Genomic DNA, 23012 nt, shown 5'->3' on the forward strand with positions numbered 1-23012 from the left:
TGGGCCCTGTTCCCTTCTAATGATTGTGCCCTGTTCCCCTTATATTACTGGACTCTTCCCCTGTTATGACTGGGGTCTGTTTGCCCGTTATAATGGGCCATATTCTCCTGTTATTACTGGGCCCTATTACCATTGTATTACTGGGCTCTGTTCCCCCCTTATTACTAACTCCATTTCCCTGTTATTACTAGGCCCTATTCCCTTGTTATTACTGGGACCACATGTCCTGTTATTACTGGGCCCCGTTGCACGAGTATTATTTGGCTCCATTCCCCCACTATTACTGGGCGCTACTCTTGTGTTATTTCTGGGTCCTGTACCACTGATATTACTGGGCCCTGTTTCCCCTGTTATTACTAGACTCTGTTTCCTGTATTTACTAGGCCCTATTGCCTTGTTATAATGGGCTCTATTCCCATTAAGACTGGCTCCATTGCCCGGTTATGACAGGGCTCCATTCCCCTGTTATTACTTATTATTGTTATGGGGAGGTGATGGCCTAGTGGTATTATCGCTGGACTGTTAATCCAGAGACCTAGATAATGTTCTGGGGACCCAGGTTTGAATCGTACCACAACAGAGGGTGGAATTTGAATGCAATAAATATCTGGAATTAAAAGAGTCTAATGATGACCGTGAATCAATGGTCGATTGTTGGGAAAAGCCCCTCTGGTTCACTAATGTCCTTTAGTGAAGGAAACTGCCATCTTTACCTGGTCTGGCCTACATGAGACTCCAGACCAACAGCAATGTGGTTGAGTCTTAACTGCCCTCTGGGTAATTAGGGATGGGCAATAAATGCTGCCCGGCCATCATCCTGTGAATGAAAATAAAAACTCGGTCCTGTTCTGCTGTTATTACTGGGCTCAATTCCCTGTTATTACTCAGCCCATTGCTCTCTTGACATGGTCCTGCTCTGAGTACTGGGCGCTGTTCCCCTGTTATTACTGGGCCCTATTCCCTGTTATTACTGCACCCCGTTCCCCTGCTATTACTGGCCCCTGTTATTACTGCACCCTGTTCACCTGCTATTACTGGCCCCTGTTCCCCTGCTATTACTGGGCTCTATTCCCTGTTATTACAGCACCCTGTTCCCCTGCTATTATTGGGCCCTATTCCCTTGTTATTACTGTTCCCATTCCCTTGTTACTCCTGTTATTACTCTCCTCATTGCCCTCTAGACAAGCTCCAGCTCAAAGTGAGTGTTTTTTCTCTCGGATCCTCCCTTGCCCGCCCTGCCTCCAGCACTATTTCCTGCTTAGATCCACACCCAGTGCGGAACTTGGAGCCGCTCCCAGGATCCAGCTTCATCTCATTCCCTGTTTCGGATCCCTGCAGATCCTGATCCAGTCGATCCCGGATTCCCCAATGTCTGCCGGAGGCTCACAGCCGGAGGAAAGGCTCCTGGAGCGCCGGTATTCCGAGCTCTTCTCGCGGCTCGATGTGAACCGGGACGGCCGCGTTGATGTGTCCGAGATCCGGGCAGCGCTTCAGGCTCGGGGCCTCCAACTGGAGCCCGAGGCCCAGCAGGTGGGGAGCCTGGAAACCGGCCCGGGGTCTGAATGTGGTTCCCAGGGGTGCTCATGGGTCAGAGAGACAGGGCTTCCCCCAGTAACGGGCAGGGGCTTCCCCCGGTAACGAGCAGCGGGTTCCCCTGGTAACGGGCAGGGGCTTCCCCTGGTAACGAGCAGCGGGTTCCCCTGGTAACGGGCAGGGGCTTCCCCTGATGATGGTCAGGGGCTTCCCCTGGTAACGGGCAGGGGCTTCCCCTGATGATGGTCAGGGGGCGTATTTCTGCAATTCATGAATGCGGCTTCCCTCCAAAACCTTTCATTCACCTTCATCCTCCCAACTGCCCCTACCTCATCCCTACCTCATCCCTACCTCATCCCTCCTCAACAACAACAAAGTACTGTGGATGCTGGCAGTATCTGTGGAAGGGAACGTAAACTTAATCATAGAATCCCTACAACATGGAAGCGAGTCCACACTGACTCTCTGAAGAGCATAACCCTGCATTTCCCGTGTCTAATCCACCTAGCCTGCACATCCCTGAATACTATGTGCAATTTAGCATGGCCAATCACCCTGGCCTGCGCATTTTTGGACTGAGGGAGGAAACCTGGGTGCAGACACGGGGGAATGTGCAGCATCCACACAGGCAGTGGTCTGAAGTTGGAATTGAACCCAGGTCCCTTCTCTGTGAGGCAGCAGTGCTATCACTGAATCACTGTGCCATCCTTAATGTTTCAGGTCCAGTTCTGAAGAATTCTTACTGGACCCGTAACATTAGCTCTGCTTTCTCTTCAGAAGCTGCCAGACCTGCTGAATTTTTCCAGCAATTTCTGATTGTGTGCTTCTTCCCTCCCTACTGCATCCATCCCTTCCCCTCCCTAACTCCAACCTTCACCTCCCTGTCCCTACCTCCTCCTCCACTACTCTTTTCATCCCCTATCTACCCCTGCCACCACCCCCAAACCCAATCCCTGGAGCAATGCTGCAAAAAGAAGGCAGCATTCAACATTGCCATGTCTCTTTGGAAGAGTTTCCACAGCTACAATGGGTCAAATATTCTATTTCTGTCTTGAATTCTTGATTCTTCACCATTTAGCATAAACACCAATGGACAGATGATCATTCCTATATTATGCTGTCTGTTAGATGTTGTACATCTAATTTTTCACCAGTTTATTACATTTTGTTTTTGTCACAGAAAATATTTCGTTTTGCGGGCAGAGAAAATAACGAGCAACTGGACTTTGCAGAGTTTAGTGACTATCTCCGAAACCATGAGAAGAAACTTAAACTGGCCTTCAAGAGTTTGGATAAAAATAATGATGGTCAGCATTATTATACCTTGCCACAATAGAAATGCACCCATTAGTCTGTCACTTTCTCTGTCCCTCAGTCCTGTACAGCGTGCCACTCCATGTGCCCTCAGGCCTGTGTTGTGTGTTACTACCTGCACCCCTCAGTCTTGAACAGTGTCTCTCTCTCTTTATCTCCCTGTACCTTTCAGTCTTGCAGTGTCTCTCTCTCTGTCTCTCCCCCTCTGTACCCTTGCCTTGTGCAGTGTCTCTCTTCCTGTATCCCTCAGTCTTGCGGTGTCTCTCTCTCTCTCTTTCTCCCTCTCTCTCTCCATGACTCTGCCTTGTGCAGTGTTTCTCTCTCTGTACTTCTAAGTCTTGTACAGTATTTCTTCCTGTACTCCTCAGTTCTGCAGTGTCTCTCTCCCTATACCTCTCTGTCTTGTCCAGTCTTTCTCTCCCTTCATCCTGCATATTATGTCTGTCCCTGTACCACCGGTCCTAGACAGGGTGATTCCTTTTGTTTGAGCATTTCACTGAAACACTGTTTTATTGTTTTAGGGAAGATTGATGCTGCTGAGATTGTTGAGTCTCTTAAGTCACTGGGAATGAATATCAATCTTAAAAAAGCAGAAAAGATTCTTCAAAGGTGAGCAGTTGTGATAAAGTTTCTCCCCGTTTTATTTATCCTATATTTCCCTGATGATGGCGCCTTGTTTGCATGCTGCTCAATGAATCAAGAACATTCTGTGATTTAAATCATTGTTAAATTTTTAAACTTTATATAAAGTTATGGTTTTTATTCATTCTCAGTATCAATGCTGATATTTACGGCCCAGCCCTAGTTTCCATGATTAGGTTGTGGAGAACTGCCCTCTTGAACTGGGTGGTGTCAGAGTCACAGAATGACACAGCACAGAGGAATGCCACTTGGACCCTGTGACTGTGCCAGATCTCTGCAGGTGCCACTCAACTTAGTCCCACTTTCCAGCTCTGGCCCACAACCCTGCATTTTTTTTCTTCAACTATTTATGTGATTCCTTTTTGGAAGTTACTATTGAATCTGTTTCAATTGGTGTTTCAGATGGCACTTTTCCAATTGAAATTAATTCTTCTTTCCTCTGATTTGGGGGACGTGTTGGGGATATGATAAAAAAAACAGAAATTGCTGGCGAAACTCAGCAGGTCTGGCAGCATCTGTGGGAAGAAAGAACAGTTAAACATTTCAAGTCCAAAGTTGTGATGAAGAGTCACCGAATATGCATCATTAACTCTGCTTTCTTCCCATGATACTGCCAGACCTGCTGAGTTTTGTCAGCAATTTCTGTTTTTGTTTGAAGTTAATATCATTCTCAGTTCTTCTTTGCTGGTTTGTGTTAACTGCATTTTTCCAATATTGACTCTGACTACAGTCCCTGCAGTGCTCAATCTACATTCCTTTGTAACAATTCTACTTTCTATCTGCATTTCTCCATCATCATCATTAATAATCCTGTTTTGATACTCATAGTATAGGGACATAGTCTCAAAACTTGGGGCCAGACTGTTCAGGAGAGACGATAGCAAGCACGTCTGCACACAAAGGGTGGTAGAAATTTGGAACTCTCTTCCACAAACAGTAGTGGATGTAGAATCAGTTGTTAATTTAAATCTCAGATAATTTTTTGTTAAGCAAAGGTAAAGGGAGATCTAGGCCTCCAGGTTCACAGTTCCCTGAAAGTGGCACCACAAGTGGATAGGGTGGTTAAGAAGGGATATGGCATGCTTACTTCATCGGTTGAGACATAGAGTATAAAAATTGACAAGTCATGTTGCAGCTATACATAACTTCAGTAAGGTTACATTTGGAATAGTTCTGGTTCCCACACTACCAGAAGTGTGTGGAGGCTTTGGAGAGAGTACAGAAACAGTTTTCCAGGATGTTGCCTGGCTTGGTGGTTATTAGCTATGAGGACAGATTGGATGAACTGTGTTTTCATTTTAATGTCAGAGGCTGAGGAGTGACCCGCTAGAAGTTTGCAAAATGATGAAAGGCATGGATAGTCGGAATCTTTTTCCCGGGGCAGGAATGTCAATTTCTGGGGGACATAGTTTTAAGGTAAAAGGGGTAAGTTTAAAGGAGATGTGAGAGGCAAGATTTTTTTTACACAGAGGGTTATTTAGTTTAGAAAGGCATCATGTGTTGGTGTAGGTTTGGTGGGCTGAAGGGTCTGCACCTGTACTGTACTCTTCTTTGTTGATATGGGCTGAAGGCAGGTATACAGAGTTAGACCACACATCAGCCATGATCTCAGTGAATGGTGGAACAGACTCAATGGCCAATTCCAGTTCCTATGTTCTTAATCAGGTTGAGGTGGCACATTGTTGGTAAGGAAACAAAGATGGCGAATGTTGAGAACCGTTTTACCTCTAACCCATTTTTTGCTCTCTGTGGTACAGTATGGACGAGGACAGGACAATGACAGTAGACTGGAATGAATGGCGAGATCACTTCCTGTTCAATCCAGCAACAGACATCCAAGAAATCGTCCATTACTGGAAACATTCAACGGTGAGCAGTGGAATTGATATTTCATACTCATAGTAAAGTATATTGCTTCACAGAATTGTTATGGTACAGAAGGAGATCATTCGGCCCATCACATCTGCAATGGCTTTCTGTGCATTTTGACTTATTTATTGCCCACTTGATTGCCTCAGTTGAACCTGCCTCCACCAGACTTCACGGCGGTGCATTTCATACCCAAACCATTCATTTTAGGAAGCTTCTTCTGAAAAACACTTTTAAACTGCTATCTGATTCTCGAGCTGTTTACAAGTGGGAAGAGTTTCTCCCTATCCCTGGCAATATATTTCCAAGTCAGGATGGTAAGGGGATTGGAGAGGAACTACTTTGGGCACAGTTCCAGGAGAGTCTGCCTCAGACACACTGCCATACAGGTTTACAAGAATAATACCTGGACATCAGTGATTAAGTTATGAGACAGATGACAGAAATTGGGCCTGTTTCCTCCAGAATTTAGAAGGCTAAGGGGTGATCTGATCGAAATCTTCAAGATATTAGCAGGAAAAGACAGTGCAGAAAAGATAAACTATTTCCACTCTTGGGGATTCTAGAACAGGGGGCATAGTCTGAGAATCAGGCCCATACCATTCGGGAGAGATGTTATAGAGTCATAGAGATGTACAGCACGGAAACAGACCTTTTAAATTCTTCTATGCTGACCAGATATCCTAAATAAATCCAGTGCCATTTGCCAGCATTTGGCCCATATCCCTCTGAACCCTTCATATCCATGTACCCATCCAGATGCCTTTTAAATGTTGTAATTGTAGCAGCCTCCATCACTACCTGTGGCAGCTCATTCCATACACACTGCACCCTCTGCGTGAAGAAGTCTCTCCTAGAGAAGAGACCTTGGTTATTCACCATATCAATGCACCTGATGATTTTATAAAGTTTGAGAAAGTCACTCCTCAGCCTCTGATGCTCCAGGGAAAATAGTCCCAGCCTATACTCTCCCTATAGCTCAAACCCTCCAACCCTGGCAACATCCTTGTAAATCTTTTCTGAACCCTTTCAAGTTTCACAACATCTTTCCTATAGCAGGGAGCTCAGAATTGAACGCAGTATTCTAAAAGTGGCCTAACCAATGTCCTGTACAGCCACAACATGTCCTCCCAACTCTATAGTTAATGCACTGAATACTAAAGGCATGCATACCAAACACTTTCTTCACTATTCCTTCTACCTGCGACTCTGCTTTCAAGGAACTATGAACCTGCGCCCCAGTGTCTCTTTGTTCAGCAACACTCCCCAGGACCTTACCATTAAGGAAACACTTCTATTTTTGGAACTCCCTCCCACAAATAGCAATGGATACAGGATCTTTCATTAGTTTTAAATCTGAGATAGTTTTTTTTTAAGCAAAGGTATTAAGGGATATGGGTCAAAGGCAGGTATATGGAGTCAGGCCACAGATCAGTCATGACCTCATTGAATGGTGGTACAAGCTTGAGGGGCTGAATGTTCCTTTGTGACTGTCTCTTGACACACTGTGGACAGTCCATCTCAAACAACAAAGGCTTGTCCTAAAGGCAAAGATGATACTGGAAAAATGAATTGTGAGGAAGATGTTGAGCAAATTTGGCAGCACATTGACATATTGACCAAGTGAGCAGACACCTCGCAAATAAATTTTAATGCAGAGAAACAAGAGGTAATGCATTTTGGTAGAAGAAACACGGAAATTATGCAGGCTCAATGATACAACTTCGAGGAGAGTACGGGAGCAGAGGGACCTCAGGATTCAAATGTACAAATGACAAGTACAGCACAGGAACAGGCCCTTCAGCCCTCCAAGCCTGTGCCGACCATCATGCCCTAATTAATCTAAAAACCTGCCATTTTTCAATCCGTATCCCTCTATTCCCTCCCCATTCGGGTACCCATCTAGGTGCCTCTTAAATGTCTTCAATGTTTCTGCTTCCATCACCTCCTCTGGCAGTGCATTCCAGACTGCTATCACTCTCTGTGTGAAAAACCTCCCTTGCTCATCTCCCTTAAACTTTCCCCCTCTGACCTTGAACCTGTGCCCCCTTGTAATTGAAACTTCAACCCTGGGAAAAAGCCTCTCTCCATCCACCCTATCTATGCCTCTCATAATTTTGTAGACCTCTATCAGATCTCCTCTCAGCCGCTGTCTTTCCAGTGAAAACAATCCTAGTCTTTTTAACCTTTCCTCATAGTCAATTGTCCTGGAGACCAGGCAACATCCTGGTGAATCTTCTCTGTACTCTCTCCAAAGCTTCCACATCCTTCTGGTAGTGTGGTGACCGAAACTACACACAATACTCCAAATGTGGCTTAACAAGGGTTTTATATCGCTGCAACATGTTTTACCAACTCTTGTACTCCATGCCCCGGGCAATGAAGGCAAACATGCCATATGCCTTCTTAATCACCTTGGCTACCTCTGTTGCCACTTTCAGGGAACTATGGACATGCATACCCAGATCTGTCTGGATATATATTTGAAAGTGATGGAGTTAGAGGACTATGGAGATAGGGCTGAAGAGTGGGACTACCTGGTTAGCTCTTCAGGAGCCAGTACAGATTCAGTTGGATGAATGGCTTCCTTCTGTGCTGTAAAATTCTATGATTCTATGAAATGGCAGTAATTCTGATGTTTGAGAAATTTATTGAGTGCAAGAAAGGAGGAACAAAAAACTGACAAGGAAAGGGAACATGAAAAAAATACAAACAGACGAAAAGCTTTTTTAGTATCTTGAAAGGAAATCTTTGACTAAAACAAATGTGCGTCCATTGCAGGTGGAGTCAGGACAATTTATATTGTGTAAGACAGAAATGGCAGAGAAACTAAATGATTATTTTGTCTGTTTTCACTGTGGAAGATACCAATAATATGGATAAGTGTGAGGTTATCCATTTTGGTAACAGGAATAGAAAGGCAGCTTCTTATCTACATCGAGGGAAACTTCAGAGTGGTTTGATGCAGAGGGATCTGGGCATCCTTGTGCATGAATTGCGAAATCTTTTCAGCAAGTAATAAGGAAGGCAAATGGAATGTTGGCTTTGATTGCTAAAGAAATAGAGTATAAAAGGAAATTGTTGCATTGACTGTACAAGGCATTAGTGAGATAGCACCTGGAATATTGCATACAATTTTGGTTCCCTAACTTGAGGAAAGATGTAGTTGAATTGGAGGCAGTTCAGAGGAGGTTCACTAGATTGATTTCAGAGATAAGGGATTTGTCTTATGATGAGAGATTGAGCACTTTAAGCCTACACTGTCTGGGGTTTAGAAGAACAAGGGGACATCTAATTGAAATATATAAGATACTAAAGGGAATTGACAAAGTCGACGTAGAACAGATGTTTCCTCATGGGGCAACCTAGAATCAGAGGTCATAGTTTGAGGATATAGGGTAGTAGATTTAAAACAAAGATAAGGAGAAATTACTTCTCTCAAAGGGTCATAAATCTGTAGAATTCACTACCCCAGAGTGTGGTGGATGCTTGTACACTGAGTGAATTTAAGGAGCAGATAGAACATAAGAAGAACATAAGAACTAGGAGCAGGAGTAGGCCGTCTGGCCATTCGAGCCTGCTCCGCCATTCAATAAGATCATGGCTGATCCTTTCATGGACTCAGATCCACTTACCCGCGTTCTCACCATATCCCTTAATTCCTTTATTGTTCAAAAAAAATCTACCTTTTTTTTAAAAAACATTTACTGAAGTAGCGTCAACTACTTCACTGGGCAAGGAATTCCATAGATTAACATCCCTCTGGGTGAAGAAATTCCTTCTCAGTTCAGTCCTAAATCTGCTCCCTCTAATCGTGAGGCTATGCCCTCTTGTCCTAGCTTCACCTGCCAGTGGAAACATCCTCTCTACTTCTATCTTATCTATTCCCTTCATAATTTTATATGTTTCTATAAGATCCCCCCTCAATCTTCTGAATTCCAATGAATATAATCCCAATCTACTCAGTCTCTCCTCATAAGCCGACCCCCTCAACTCCGGAATCAACCTAGTGAACCTCCTTTGCACCCCCTCCAGTGCCAATACATCCTTTCTCAAGTAAACAGATAGACAGATTTTTAATTCGTAATGGGTTGAAGGGTTATGGAGTGTGGGCAGGGAATGAGTTGAGGTCAAGATGAGATCAACCATGATTGTATCAAATAGCAGAGCAGGCTTGAGGGGCTGAACTCCCTACTTCTGCTCTTAGTTCTTATAACTGGAGATACAAGTCGCTGGAAAGAATGAGGCATTGAAGTAAATTAGCATCAGTAAGATTGTACTGGAGAAATTAACGGGGCTGAAAGTTGATAGTCTACTTCCCAGAGTGTTGAAGGAGGTGTCTGTAAAGTTAATGGATGCTTTGGTGATTATCTTCCAAAGTTCTATAGATTCTGGAATGATTCCTATAGATTGGAAGGTTGCAAATATCACCACACTCTCTAAGAAGAGAGCAAGATAGAAAACTGGGAACTACTGACCTGTTAGTCTTGTATCAGGATCCAGGAAAAGGCTAGAATTTAATGTGAAAATGTGATAAATAGATACCTGGATAATAATTATCCAATTGGGTATTGACAGCATTGATTTATGAGTGGCATATTATGTTTGACAAACTTGTTAGAGTTTTTTGAAAATGCTACTAATAAAACTTTAAGTGGGAGTTGATGGATATAGTATACTTTGATTTTCAGAAGCTTTTTGATAAAATCCCCCACAGGAAGCTGGATGGAAAAATTAAAGCCCATGGGATAGGAGGTAATGTGCTGGCATGGATGAATGATTGTCTTTTTTTCTGTCTGTTAGCCAGTCAGAATAAATGGGTCATTCTTGAGTTGGCGGCTGTGACTGATTGGGTGTTACACAGATCAGTACATGGGCCCCAGCTGTTCACAATAATTATCAATGATTTGGAGGGGAGGACAAAATGTTGTATTTCCAAATTTGTGCATGATACAGAACTAAGTTGACGTGTGTTGGGAAAGTGTAAAGCTGCTTCAGGAGGATTGGGACAGGTTTAGTGAATGGGCAAGAACATGGTAGATAGAATATAATGTGGAAAAATATGAGGTTATCGACCTTGGTCAGAGAAACAGATGTGCTGAGTATTCCTTAAATGGTAAGAGGTTGGAAAGTGTCGAGGTACAAAGCAGCCAAGGTGTCCTTGACAATAAATCACCGAAGGCTAACGTGCAGTTATAACAGGTTCTTAGGAAGGCTAATGGAACGTTAGCCTTTACATGAGGATTTGAGTAGAGGAGCAGTGAAGTCTCAATTATACAGGAGCTTGATTAGACCAAATGTGGAGTACTGTATGCAGGTTTGGTCTCTTTATCTCAGGAAAGATATTATTGCCATACAGCGAGTGCAATGAAGGTTCACCAGACTTGTTCCCAGGACAGTGGGACTGTCCAGTGAAGAGAGATTGGGACGAACTGGTCCATACATTAAAGAGTTCCTAGGGATGAGAGGTAATCTAATTGAAACATACCAAATACTTAAAAGGGTATACAAGTAAGATGTTTTCACTGGTTGGGGAGTATAGAACCAGTTAAAAGGCACAATTTAAAAGTAAAGGGGATGCCATTTAGGTCTGAGATGAGATTTTCTTTTCACTGAGGGTCCTGAACTTTTGAAATGTTCTACCTCAGAGGGCTGTGGAAGTTCTTTGAGTATGTTTAAGGTAGAGATGGTTTCTGATTACCAGTGGGGTACAGGGTTATGGGGATGTGGAGGGTAAAAAGCATTGAATGTTTGATCAGCCATGATTATATTGAATGGCAAGGCTGGCTTGATGGGCTAATTGCCTTACCCTATTCATAAGAGTCAGAGAGGCATTGAGTCATACAGCACGGAAACAGGACCTTCGGTCCAACTCATCCATGCCGACCAGGTTTCCCAAACTAAACTAGTCCCACTTGCCTGCGTTTGGCCCATTATTCCTCTTAATCCTCCATATTCATGTACCTGGCCAAATGTCTTTTAAATGTTGTCATTACACCTGTATTGACCACTTCCTCTGGCAGCTCATTCCACATGTGAACCACTCTCTGAGTGAAAAAGTTGCCCCTCAGGTCCCTTTTAAATCTTTCCCCTCTCACCTTAAAATTAGGCCCTCTAGTTTTGAACTTCCCTGACCTAGGGAAAAGACCTTTGCTATTCACTTTATCTATGCCCCTCATGATTTTACAAGCCTCCACAAGGTTTTAGTGAAAAAGTCCCAGTCTATCCAGAGATAACACAGTGTGGAGCTGGAGGAACACGGCAGGCCAGGCAGCATCAGAGGAACAGGAAAGTTGATGTTTCGGGTCGGGACCCTTCTTCAGAAATGGGGGAGGGGGAAGGGAGCTCAGAAATAAATAGAGAGGAGGGGTGGGGCTGGGGCTGGGGCTGGGGCTGGGGAAGGTAGGTAAGGAGGTGGGAGGGACGGATAGGTGGGAGAGAAGATGGACAGGTTGTGTCAGGTCAAGGAGGCAGGGAAGAGAGGGAGGGTTGGACATAAGATAAGGCCAGCGGTTGGGGAGATTTTGAAACTGGTAAAATCCACATTGAGACCATTGGGCTGTAGGCTCCCGAGTGGAATATGAGGTGTTGCTCCTCCAGTTTCCGGGTGGCATCATTGTGACACTGGAGGCGGCCCAGGATGGACGTATCGTCCAGGGAGTGGGAGGGGGAATTGAAATGGTTCGTGACCAAAGGTGTTGTCGTTTGTCGTGAACCATTTTAACTTATAGGGGTGGGGAGGGAAATATATCTTTAGTTGTGGGGTCAGATTGCAGGTGGCAGAAGTGACGGAGAATGATACGTTGGATGGTGGGGTATCTGGATGGGAAGCTGGGTAGATGGTGAACTATGAAGAGGGTGCAGAGCTGTTGCAGTGTGATTTGGACAGATTTGGACTGAATGTGTGGGCAGATGCGTAGCAGATGAAGTATACTGTGGATAAATATGAGGTTATCTACTTTGGATTATTACCTAAATGGCAACAGTTTGGGAGAGAGGGAGGTGTAACGAGACCTGGGTGACGTTGCACACTAGTTGCTGAAAGTAAGTATGCAGGTGCAGCATGTGGTGAAGAAGTCAAATGGCATGATAGCCTCATAGTGAGTGGATTCAAGAATAGGAGCGGGGATGTCTTGCTGTAATTGAACAGGGTATTTTGCCTTGTCATGGCATAAATTATAAGAACAGGCAGGCTATGTTGGAGCTGTACAAAATTTTGGTTAGCCTATAAAGAACAAAGAACAATACAGCACAGGAACAGACCCTTCGGCCCACCAAGATTGTGCTGACACATATGCCTTTCTAAACTAAAAACCTTTTAAGACCAGAAGAGACCACAAGACATAGGAGCAGAAATTAGGCCATTCGGCCCATCGAGTCTGCTCTGCCATTTAATCATGGCTGCTAAGTTCCTCAACCCCATTCTCCCGCTTTCTCCCTGTAACCCTTGATCCCCTTGATAATCAAGAACCTATCTATCTCAGTTTGAAATGTACTCAATGACCTTTGCTCCAATGTGGTCATATCCCTTCGTTCCCTGCCTGTTCATCTATTTGTCAAGATGCCTCTTAGACATCGTTGTTGTATCCCCCTCCACCTCCTCCTCTGGCAGTGCATTCCAGACACTTAGCACACTCTTAAGTAGAAATCCTGACTCTCACATTTCCTTTAAACTTACACCCTTTTACCTTAAACATATGACTCTAGTAATTGACATTCCTACCCTGGGAAACAGACTCTGACTATCTACTCTATCCATGCCTCTCATAATTTTGTAAACTTCTATCACGTCTTTCCTCGTCTTTTGACATTGAAGTGAAAACATACCAAGTTTGTCCAATCTCTCCTCATACCTAATACCCTCCAAACCAGGCAAAGTCCTGATAAACCGTTTCTGTATCCTCTCCAAAGTCTCCACATCCTCTTTGTAGTGCTGCAACCAGAACTGTACACTATATTCCAAATATGGCCTAACTAAAGTTCTATTCAGTTGCAATATGACTTGCCAATTTTTATATTCTATATACTGACCAATGAAGACCAACATGCTATAAGCCTTCTTGACCGCCTTAAACACTTGTGTTGCCGCTATCAGGGAACTGTGGACCTGTACACCTAGATCCCTCTGTATGTTCTGCAATTTACTGCATACTTCCCTCCTGCATTAGATCATCCAAAATATAACACCTTGCATTTGTCCAGATTAAACTCAATCTACCATTTCTTTGTCCAGGTGTTCAGCCTATCTATGTCTTGCTGTATCCTCTGGCAATCCTCTTCACAATTCACAGCTCCCCCAATCTTTGTGCCGTCTGCAAACTTAATAATCAGGCCGCCTACATTCTCCTCCAAATCATATTACAAACAACAGGGGTATCAGCACTGATCCCGCAAAACATCATTGGTCATAGATCTCCAGTCAGAAAAACACTCTTCCACTGCTAGTCTCTGTCTTCTAAAACTGAGCCAGTTCTGCAGCCGTTTACCATCTCGCTGCGGGTCCCATGTGACTTCACCTTTTGTACCAGCCTGCCGTGAGGGACCTTTTCAAAGGCCTTGTTAAAGTCCATTTGGACAACATCCACTGCCCTGCCCTCATCAATCTTCTTTGTAATTTCCTCAAAAAACTCAATCAAGTTTGTGAGACATGACCCCGCACATAGCCGTGCTGACTATTATGAATAAGTCCCCAGGTCCACAGCTAGAGTATTGTGGTGCAGTTCTGGAATCCACGTTATAGGAGGGATGTGATTGCACTGGAAAGGCTGCAGAGGGGATTTACCAGGATGTTGCCTGGGCTGGAAAGTTTTAGTTATGAAGAGTTTGGACAGACTGTGGTTCTTTTCCTTTGAGCAGAGGAGCCTGAGGGGGGATATTGTGAAGATGTATAAACTAGCATAGTTAGTGTTGGCAGGAAGATACTATTCCCCTTGATGGGGGGATCAGTAACCACGTTAAGGTGGAGGTGCTGGGGAGGGGGGTGGTGGTCAGGAGGTTTACAGAGATGTGAGGAAAAGCTTTTTCACTACAGGATGATGGGAATCTAGATCTCACTGCCTCTGAGGGTGGTCGAGCAGAAGCCCTTGTAACATTTAAGAAGTATTTAGATGTATACTTGTGATGCCAAACCATACCAGGCTATGGACCAAGTGCTGGGAAATGGGATTAAAATTAGTAGGTGGTTGTTTTTATTTGGCACACACTCGATGGGCCAAAGGGACTTTTTCTGTGCTGTAGACCTCTGTGACTCTTAAAATTATTGCACCACGGTTGGCTCTGCTGCATGAGAGAGAAGGAATACTTGTGGGAAGGCTTTAGTAACAGGAGATTCAATCACAAGGGGAATACAGTTGTGTCTGCAAATGAGACTCCAGGTTAATGTTACCTCCCAGGGTCTTTTTCAGTGCTACTAACCTGTTACTCAATGACTATGGATTAAAACTATCCTATATTATTCATGTTCACAGTAATATCTGCTGCTTCCCACAACTTGGAGGGCATTTGTGGTGCAGTGGTAGTGTTCCTACTTCTGAGCCATGAGCCCTGGGTTCAAGTCCGATCTGCTCCAAAGGTGTGTAATGACACTTCTGAACAGATTGATTAAAAAAAATCTACACCAGTCATTTACAAATGTGTTTCACTTTCCACCGCCAGGTTTTGGACATTGGGGACAGTTTAACCATTCCTGATGAATTTACAGAAGAGGAGAAGAAGTCAGGCATGTGGTGGAAACAGCTGCTGTCTGGGGCAATGGCTGGTGCCGTGTCACGTACTGGCACTGCCCCTCTCGATCGGCTCAAAGTCCTAATGCAGGTATCCCTGACAAAACAATCGCTGTCTCCTCTGCTGCTGTCTGTACTTGAATATAATTAAACAAAACAAAGCCTACATTATCAGCAATCACTACAAAAAGTCTCACTTTCTCCGTAAGATTAAGTCACATGGGATCTACAATGAGTTGGTCGCCGATTTTGCAAGGATCTGTATCCCTCTGCTCCCTGCCCATTCATGTATCTGCCCAGATACATCTTAAATGACGCTATCGTGCCCGCCTCTACCACCTCCGCTGGCAACGCGTTCCGGGCACCCATCATTCTCTGCGTAAAGAACTTTCCACGCATATCTCCCTTAAACTTTTCCCCTGTCACCTTGAAATCGTGACCCCTAGTAATTGAGTCCCCCACTCTGGGAAAAAGTTTCTTGCTATCCACCCTGCCTATACCTCTCATGATTTTGTAGACCTCAATCAGGTCCCCCCTCAACCTCCGTCTTTCTAATGTAAATAATCCTAATCTACTCAACCTCTCTTCATAGCTAGTGCCCTCCATACCAGGCAACATCCTGGTGAACCTCCTCTGCACCCTCTCCAAAGCATCCACATCCTTTTGGTAATGTGGCAACCAGAAATGTACGCAGTATTCCAAATGTGGTCGAACCAAAGTCCTATACAACCGTAACATGACCTGCCAACTCTTGTACTCAATACCCCGTCCGATGAGTGAAAGCATGCCGTATGCCTTCTTGACCACTCTACCGACCGGTGTTGCCACCTTCAGGGGACAATGGACCTGAACACCCAGATCTTTCTGTGCATCAATTTTCCCCAGGGCTTTTCCATTTACCGTATAGTTCGCTTTTGAATTGGATCTTCCAAAATGCATCAGCTCGCATTTGCCTGGATTGAACTCCATCTGCCATTTCTCCGCCCAACTCTCCAATCTATCTATATTCTGCATTCTCCGACAGTCCCCTTCACTATCTGCTACTCCACCAATCTTAATGTCATCTGAAAACTTGCTAATCAGACCATCTATACCTTCCTCCAGATCATTTAAGTATATCACAAACAACAGTGGTCCCAACACGGATCCCTGTGGAACACCACTGGTCACAGTTCTCCATTTTGAGAAACTCCCTTCCACTACAACTCTCCATCTAGCTTGTACACCCTGGACCCCATGCGACTTCGCTTTCTCCATCAGCCTACCATGGGGAACCTTATCAAATGCCTTACTGAAGTCCATGTATGTGACATCTACAGCCCTTCCCTTATCTATCAACTTTGTCACTTCCTCAAAGAATTCTATCAAGTTGGTAAGACATGACCTTCCCTGCACAAAACCATGCTGCCTATCACTAATAAGCCCATTTTCTTCCAAATGTAAATAGATCCTATTCCTCAGTATCTTCTCCAGCAGCTTCCCCACCACTGATGTCAGGCTCACCGGTCTATAATTACCTGGATTATCCTCGCTACCCTTCTTAAACAAGGGGACAACATTAGCAAATCTCCAGTCCTCCGGGACCTCACCTGTGATCAAGGATGCTGCAAAGATATCTGTTAAGGCCCAGCTATTTTCTCTCTCGCTTCCCTCAGAAACCTGGGATAGATCCCATCCGGACCTGGGGACTTGTCCACCCTAATGCCTTTTAGAATACCCAACACTTCCCCCCTCCTTATGCTGACTTGACCTAGAGTAATCAAACATCTGTCCCTAACCTCAACATCCGTCATGTCCCTCTCCTCGGTGAATACCGACGCAAAGTACTCATTAAGAATCCCACTCATTTTCTCTGACTCCTCGCATAACTTCCCTCCTTTGTCCTTGAGTGGGCCAACCCTTTCTCTAGTTACCCTCTTGCTCCTTATGTATGAATAAAAGGCTTTGGGATTTTCCTTAACCCTGTTTGCCAAAGATATTTCGTGACTCCTTTTCGCCCTCTTAATTTCTCGTTTCAGATTGGTCCTACTTTCCCGATATTCTTCCAAAGCTTTGTCTGTTTTCAGTCGCATAGACCTTCTGTATGCTTCCTTTTTCCTCTTTGCTAGTTTCACAATTTCATCTGTTGTCCATGGTTCCCTAATCTTGCCGTTTCTATCCCTCATTTTCACAGGGACATGTCTGTCCTGCACTCTAATCAACCTCTCTTTAAAAGCCTCCCACATATCAACTGTGGATTTACCCTCAAACAGCTGCTCCCAATCCACATTCCCCAGCTCCTGCCGAACTTTGCTATAGTTGGCCTTCGCCCAGTTCAGCGCTCTTCCTATAGGACCACTCTCGTCTTTGTCCATGAGTATTGTAAAACTTACGGAATTGTGGTCACTATTCCCAAAGTAATCCCCTACTGAAACTTCAACCACCTGGCCGGGTTCATTCCCCAACACCAGGTCCAGTATGGCCCCTTCCCGAGTTGGACTATTTACATACTGCTCTATTAAAACCCTCCTGGATGCTCCTTACAAATTCTGCTCCATCTAAACCTCTAACACTAAGCGAATCCCAGTCAATGTTGGGAAAATTAAAATCTCCCATCACCACCACCCTGTTGCTCCTACATCTTTCCATAATCTGTCTACATATTTGTACCTCTATCTCATGCTCGCTGTTGGGAGGCCTGTAGTACAGCCCCAACATTGTTACCACACGCTTCCTATTTCTGAGCTCTGCCCATATTGCCTCACTGCTCGAGTCCTCCATAGTGCCCTCCTTCACCACAGCTGTGATATCCTCTTTGACCAGTCATGCAACTCCACCCCTTTTACCTCCCTCTCTATCCCGCCTGAAGCATCTATATCCTGGGATATTTAGTTGCCAATCTTGCTCTACCCTCAACCAAGTCTCAGTAATAGCAATAACATCGTACTCCCAGGTAGTAACCCAAGCCCTAAGTTGATGAGTTGGATACAAAATTAACTTGGTCATAGAAGACAGAGGGTAGTTGTGGAGGGGTGTTTTTCTGTCTAGAGTTCAGTGAACAGTGATGTTCCTTGTTTGTACATGGATAAATGATTCAGATGAAAATGTCGGTAGACTGCTAAGAAAGTTTATAGACCACCTGAAAACTGAAGGAATTAGAACAAAGAACAAAGAAAATTATAGCACAGGAACAGGCCCTTCGGTCCTCCAAGCCTGCGCCGATCCAGATCCTCTGTCTAAACCTGTCGCCTATTTTCCAAAGATCTGTATCCCTCTGCTCCCTGCCCATTCATGTATCTGTCTAGATACATCTTAAATGACGCTATCATGCCCGCCTCTACCACTTCCGCTGGAAACGCGTTCCAGGCACCCACCACCCTCTGCGTAAAGAACTTTCCATGCTTATCTCCCTTCAACTTTTCCCCTCTCACCTTGAAATCGTGACCCCTAGTAACTGAGCCCCTCACTCTGGGAAAAATTGTGGATATTGAGGAAGGTTGCCAAAGGATACAGCAGGATGTAGGTCAGTTGGAAAGTTAGGTGGAGAAATGGCAGACAGAGTTTAATCTGGACAAGTTTGAGATTGATAGTTTTTGGAAGGTCAAATGCAAGAGGAAAGTATGCAGTAAATGGCAGGACCCTTAGAAAGATCTTGGGCTACACGTCCAGAGTGTCTTGAAAATGGCAACACAAGTTGATAAGCTTGTAAAGAAGGCATAAGGCATGCTTGCAAGGTTCACCGGACCCGAAATGTTAACTCTGTTTTCTCCTCCACAGATGCTGCCAGACCTGCTGAGCTTTTCCAGCAACTTTGTTTTTGTTCCTGATTTACAGCATCCGCAGTTCTTTTGTTTTTATTTAGGAAAATGAATAGCTGCGAATAGGGATTATTACTGGCTAACAATGTGTTGTGTGTAATAGCAGAAAAAAACACAGAAGGTGTAACACCTGCCCATTTACCTCCTCCCTCCCCAGTATCCAAGGGCCCAAACATACCTTCCAGGTGAAACAGCACTTTACCTGCACTTCCCACAATCTAGTCTACTGCATTCGCTGCTCACAATGTGGTCTCTTCTACACTGGGGAAATGAAGTGTAGACTGGCTGACTGCTTTGCAGAACATCTACGTTCTGTCAAAAGACCCTGAGTTTCCAGTTGCTTGCCACTTCAACACACCACCCTGTTCTCTGGGTAACATCTCTTGTCTCAGGCTTACTGCAGTGCTCCACAGTGAAGCTCAGCACAATCTGGAAGAACAACACCTTGTTTTCCACTTGAGAACTCTACAGCCTTCTGGACTCGGTATCAAATTCAACAATTTTAGGGCTTGAGCACCTTCCCTATGCTTTCTCCTACTGCCACACACCTAGCCTTGTTATCACGTGGTCTGCTATTATATACAACCCATTGTTAGCCACTAAAAGTCCCATTAATAGCTCTTATATTTCCTAGGCTGACCATTATCAACCTCTTTGTCTGTCCAACTGCTTTTCTATCTCTTTGGCCTTTATCTCTGTCTATTGTTTACTTCTTAACCCCTCCCCTGACCCCATCTTGTGCATAAAAAGTAACTTTTCCTAGCTGCCATCAATTCTGAAGAAGGGTTGCTGAACCTGAAATGTTAACTCTGATTTCTCTCCACTGATGCTGCCAGGCCTGCTGATTCTTTTTTCCAGTAACTTCCCTTTCTGTTTCTGATTTCCAGCATCCACATTTCTTTTGGTTTTTTTTTGTATAAAACATTAGTCAGACCACATTTGGAGAACTGTGTGCAATTCTGGTTGCCACACCAAAGGAAGGATGTCTTTGGAGAGGGTGCAAAGCAGGTTTACCAGGATGATGCTTGGATCAGCGTGTATTAGCTTTAAGGAGAGGTTGGACAAACTTGTCTTTGCTAGAGTGTCAGAGGGGTGGCCTGACATAAGTATGTACAATTATGAGAGGCATGGATAGGGTGCATAGCCAGATTCTTTTTCCAGGGTGGAAATGTCAAATATCAGGGGGTCCAGGTTTGAGGTGAGAGTGGGAAAGTTTAAAGGAAATATGTGAGGCAAGTTTTTTTACACAGAAGGTGTTAGGTGCCTAAAACACATTGCCAGGGGATCTGGTAGAAGCAGATACGATGGCAATGTTTAAGAGACATTTAGACAGATACATGAACAGGCCAGGAATAGAGAGATATGGACCATGTGCAGGCAGATTTGCTTAGTTTAGAATGGCATCATAGTTGGCACAGACATGGTGGGCCAAAGGACCTGTTCCTGTGCTGCAGTGTTCTTCTGTTCTATTCTAGCAAAATCTATCTCTACATCTTTTGTATGAACATAACAATAGTTTTTGTACTTTTTATATGCTAAACAACTACCTTTTTCAATAATGTACAGAATAACAGGTAATTTAGCATCATAAGCATCACAAGAAAAGATTAATAACCATCCATAATGAGAATATACGATGGGGTTAATGCATGATTCATATCAGGTAGTTAGGACTCCATTGGGAGAAGTCACTGGGTGTCAGGTTAATGGCATTTGTGTGGTCAATTTATCTACAACTCTACTCTTATCTTTCTGCTAAATAAAAGCAAATTACTGTGGATACTGTTATATTTTAACAAATTTTATACTATACTGAAACCAGGTCCATTCTTCCAAATCAAACCAAATGAATATATACGATGGATTCAAGCAGATGCTTAAAGAGGGAGGAGTGGCATCTTTGTGGCGAGGAAATGGAATGAACGTGGTGAAAATAGCACCAGAAACAGCCATCAAATTCATGGCCTATGAGCAGGTACTGAGGTTTTCGGAAGATGTCTTTCAAATGTAAATGTTGAGCATGTCAGCACCATGGTTTCTGTCTGTGGGCATTGATGCTAAACTAGGTATCATCATTTCGGCACAGTCAGAAGTGAAATGGATTCATAAATCTTTGCAGATATAAGCTGCCATTTTTCTAATGTCGGACCAGGGAACCAAATCAGTGTTGCTTTTGGAAACAGTTTGATGTTGGGTATGCTTTCAGGTCCAGCAGCTGATGGATCGTTATTGGGATTGCTGTTGGTTCTGAGTGGTGGATTGAGCCTACTATCAACAGCTGGGTTAATAGCAGCTGCAGGAGTTGGATTGATGCCAATCCAGAAACAGGATCAATGCTGATTCCGACAGCAGGGACCATTACTGATTCCTGGAGTGGTGTCGATATTGGTTCTAGAAGCTGAATTGATCCTGATTCCAGGAACTGGATTGCCACTGCAGGATGAAGTCAGACTGGGTGAAAAGCCCTTCCATACTTCTGAATTTTTGGCATTTGACCTTTTCTTCCATTTTCTGCAGTATAAGAATCTGTTTGCAAAGGACAAGCAAAACATCACAACCTCTGAGAGGTTTCTCGCAGGATCACTGGCTGGGGCAACTGCACAAACCAGTATTTATCCAATGGAGGTAGGTCTGGATCATTGCAAAACCTGGATACCAGCTCCAATATTCTGCAGGTGATTGTAGATCAATTACCAAGTATTCCCAGCACAAATAAAAACCGAAAGAACTGCGGATGCTGTAAATCAGGAACACAAACAAAGTTGCTGGAAAATCTCAGCAGGTCTGGCAGCATCTGTGAAGGGAAAAACAGAGTAAATGTTTTGAGTCTGCTGACCCTTCCTCAGAACTGATAGTGGCTGGGAAAACGTTAGTTTATATGCAGAAAAAAGGGGAGGGGAATAGGGTAGGGTGTAAACGATAGGATAGAGCCCAAAGAGAGAGATGAGCAGTAGGACAGACAAAGAGTTGATAACGATCAGGCTGGGAGGGTGAGCAGTTGTTAATGGGGACTATTAGTGACTAACAACAGGTGGTGTGTAATGGCAGACTATGTGGTAACAAGGTCTGGCATGTGGGGTAGGGGGCTGGAACATAAGAACTAGGTGCAGAAGTAGGCCATCCGGCCCCTCGAGCCTGCCCCGCCATTCAATGAGATCATGGCTGATCTTTTTGAGACTCAGCTCCACTTACCCACCCACTCACCATAACCCTTAATTCTTTTACTGTTCAAAAATTTATCTAGCCTTGCCTTAAAAACATTCAACAAGGTAGCTTCAACCGCTTCATTGGGCAGGGAATTCTACAGATTCACAACCCTTTGGGTGAAGAAGTTCTTCCTGACCTCAGTCCTATATCTGCTTCCATGTATTTTGAGGCTATGCCCTCTAGTCCTAGTTTCACCTGCTAGTGGAAACAACCTCCCTGCCTCCACCCTATCTATTCCCTTCATAATCTTATATGTTTCTATAAGATCTCCCCTCATTCTTCTGAATTCCAATGAGTATAATCCCAGCCTACTCAGTCTCTCCTCGTAATCCAACGCGCTCAACTCTGGAATCAACTGAGTGAATCTCCTCTGCACCCCCTCCAGTGCTAGTATATCCCTTCTCAAGTAAGGAGACCAAAACTACACACAGTACTCCAGGTGTGGCCTCACCATAGGAGAGTTTAGGCCCTAAAATTATTGAACTCGATATTGAGTCCAGAGGGCTGCAGCATCCCCAAGCGGAAAATGAGGTGTTGTTTTTCCAGCTTGCTTTGAGCTTCGCTAGAACACTGCAGCAAGCAGAGACAGAGATGTTGGCCAGGGAACAAGGTGGTGCATTAAAGTGGCAGGCAACGGGTACTTCAGGGTCTTTTTTGCAAGCAGAACGTAGATGTTCTGTGAAGCGGTCAGTCCATGCACTCCAATCTAACCCTGACTTTGTCATTAAGCCTGCCGATACGGGTGGTGCTGTTGTAGTCTGGCGTTCTGACCTCTACCGTGCAGAGGTTGAGCGCCAACTCTCAGATACCTCCTCTTACCTTCCCCTGGACTATGACCACACCATGGCACATCAGGCCATTGTATCCACTCTGGTCACTGACTTCATTTCGTCTGGTGACTTCCTCTCCACCTCCTCACCACCCACCT

General features: G+C 44.4%; 1 protein-coding gene across 1 annotated transcript in view; it reads left to right on the forward strand.

The window, feature by feature from the left end:
• The window catches only part of LOC109912701 (calcium-binding mitochondrial carrier protein SCaMC-1), a 47407-nt gene that overhangs the window by 4601 nt on the left and 19794 nt on the right, over window positions 1-23012 (forward strand). Inside the window, 8 exon segments of the mRNA XM_020512138.2 lie at window positions 1182-1223; window positions 1226-1530; window positions 2714-2840; window positions 3369-3456; window positions 5247-5358; window positions 15013-15171; window positions 20700-20852; window positions 21395-21502. Of these exon segments, the coding sequence (XP_020367727.2) occupies window positions 1182-1223; window positions 1226-1530; window positions 2714-2840; window positions 3369-3456; window positions 5247-5358; window positions 15013-15171; window positions 20700-20852; window positions 21395-21502 (1094 nt within the window).

Source organism: Rhincodon typus, chromosome 10, assembly GCF_021869965.1.
Source record: "Rhincodon typus isolate 14 chromosome 10, sRhiTyp1.1, whole genome shotgun sequence".
NCBI lineage: Eukaryota > Metazoa > Chordata > Chondrichthyes > Orectolobiformes > Rhincodontidae > Rhincodon > Rhincodon typus.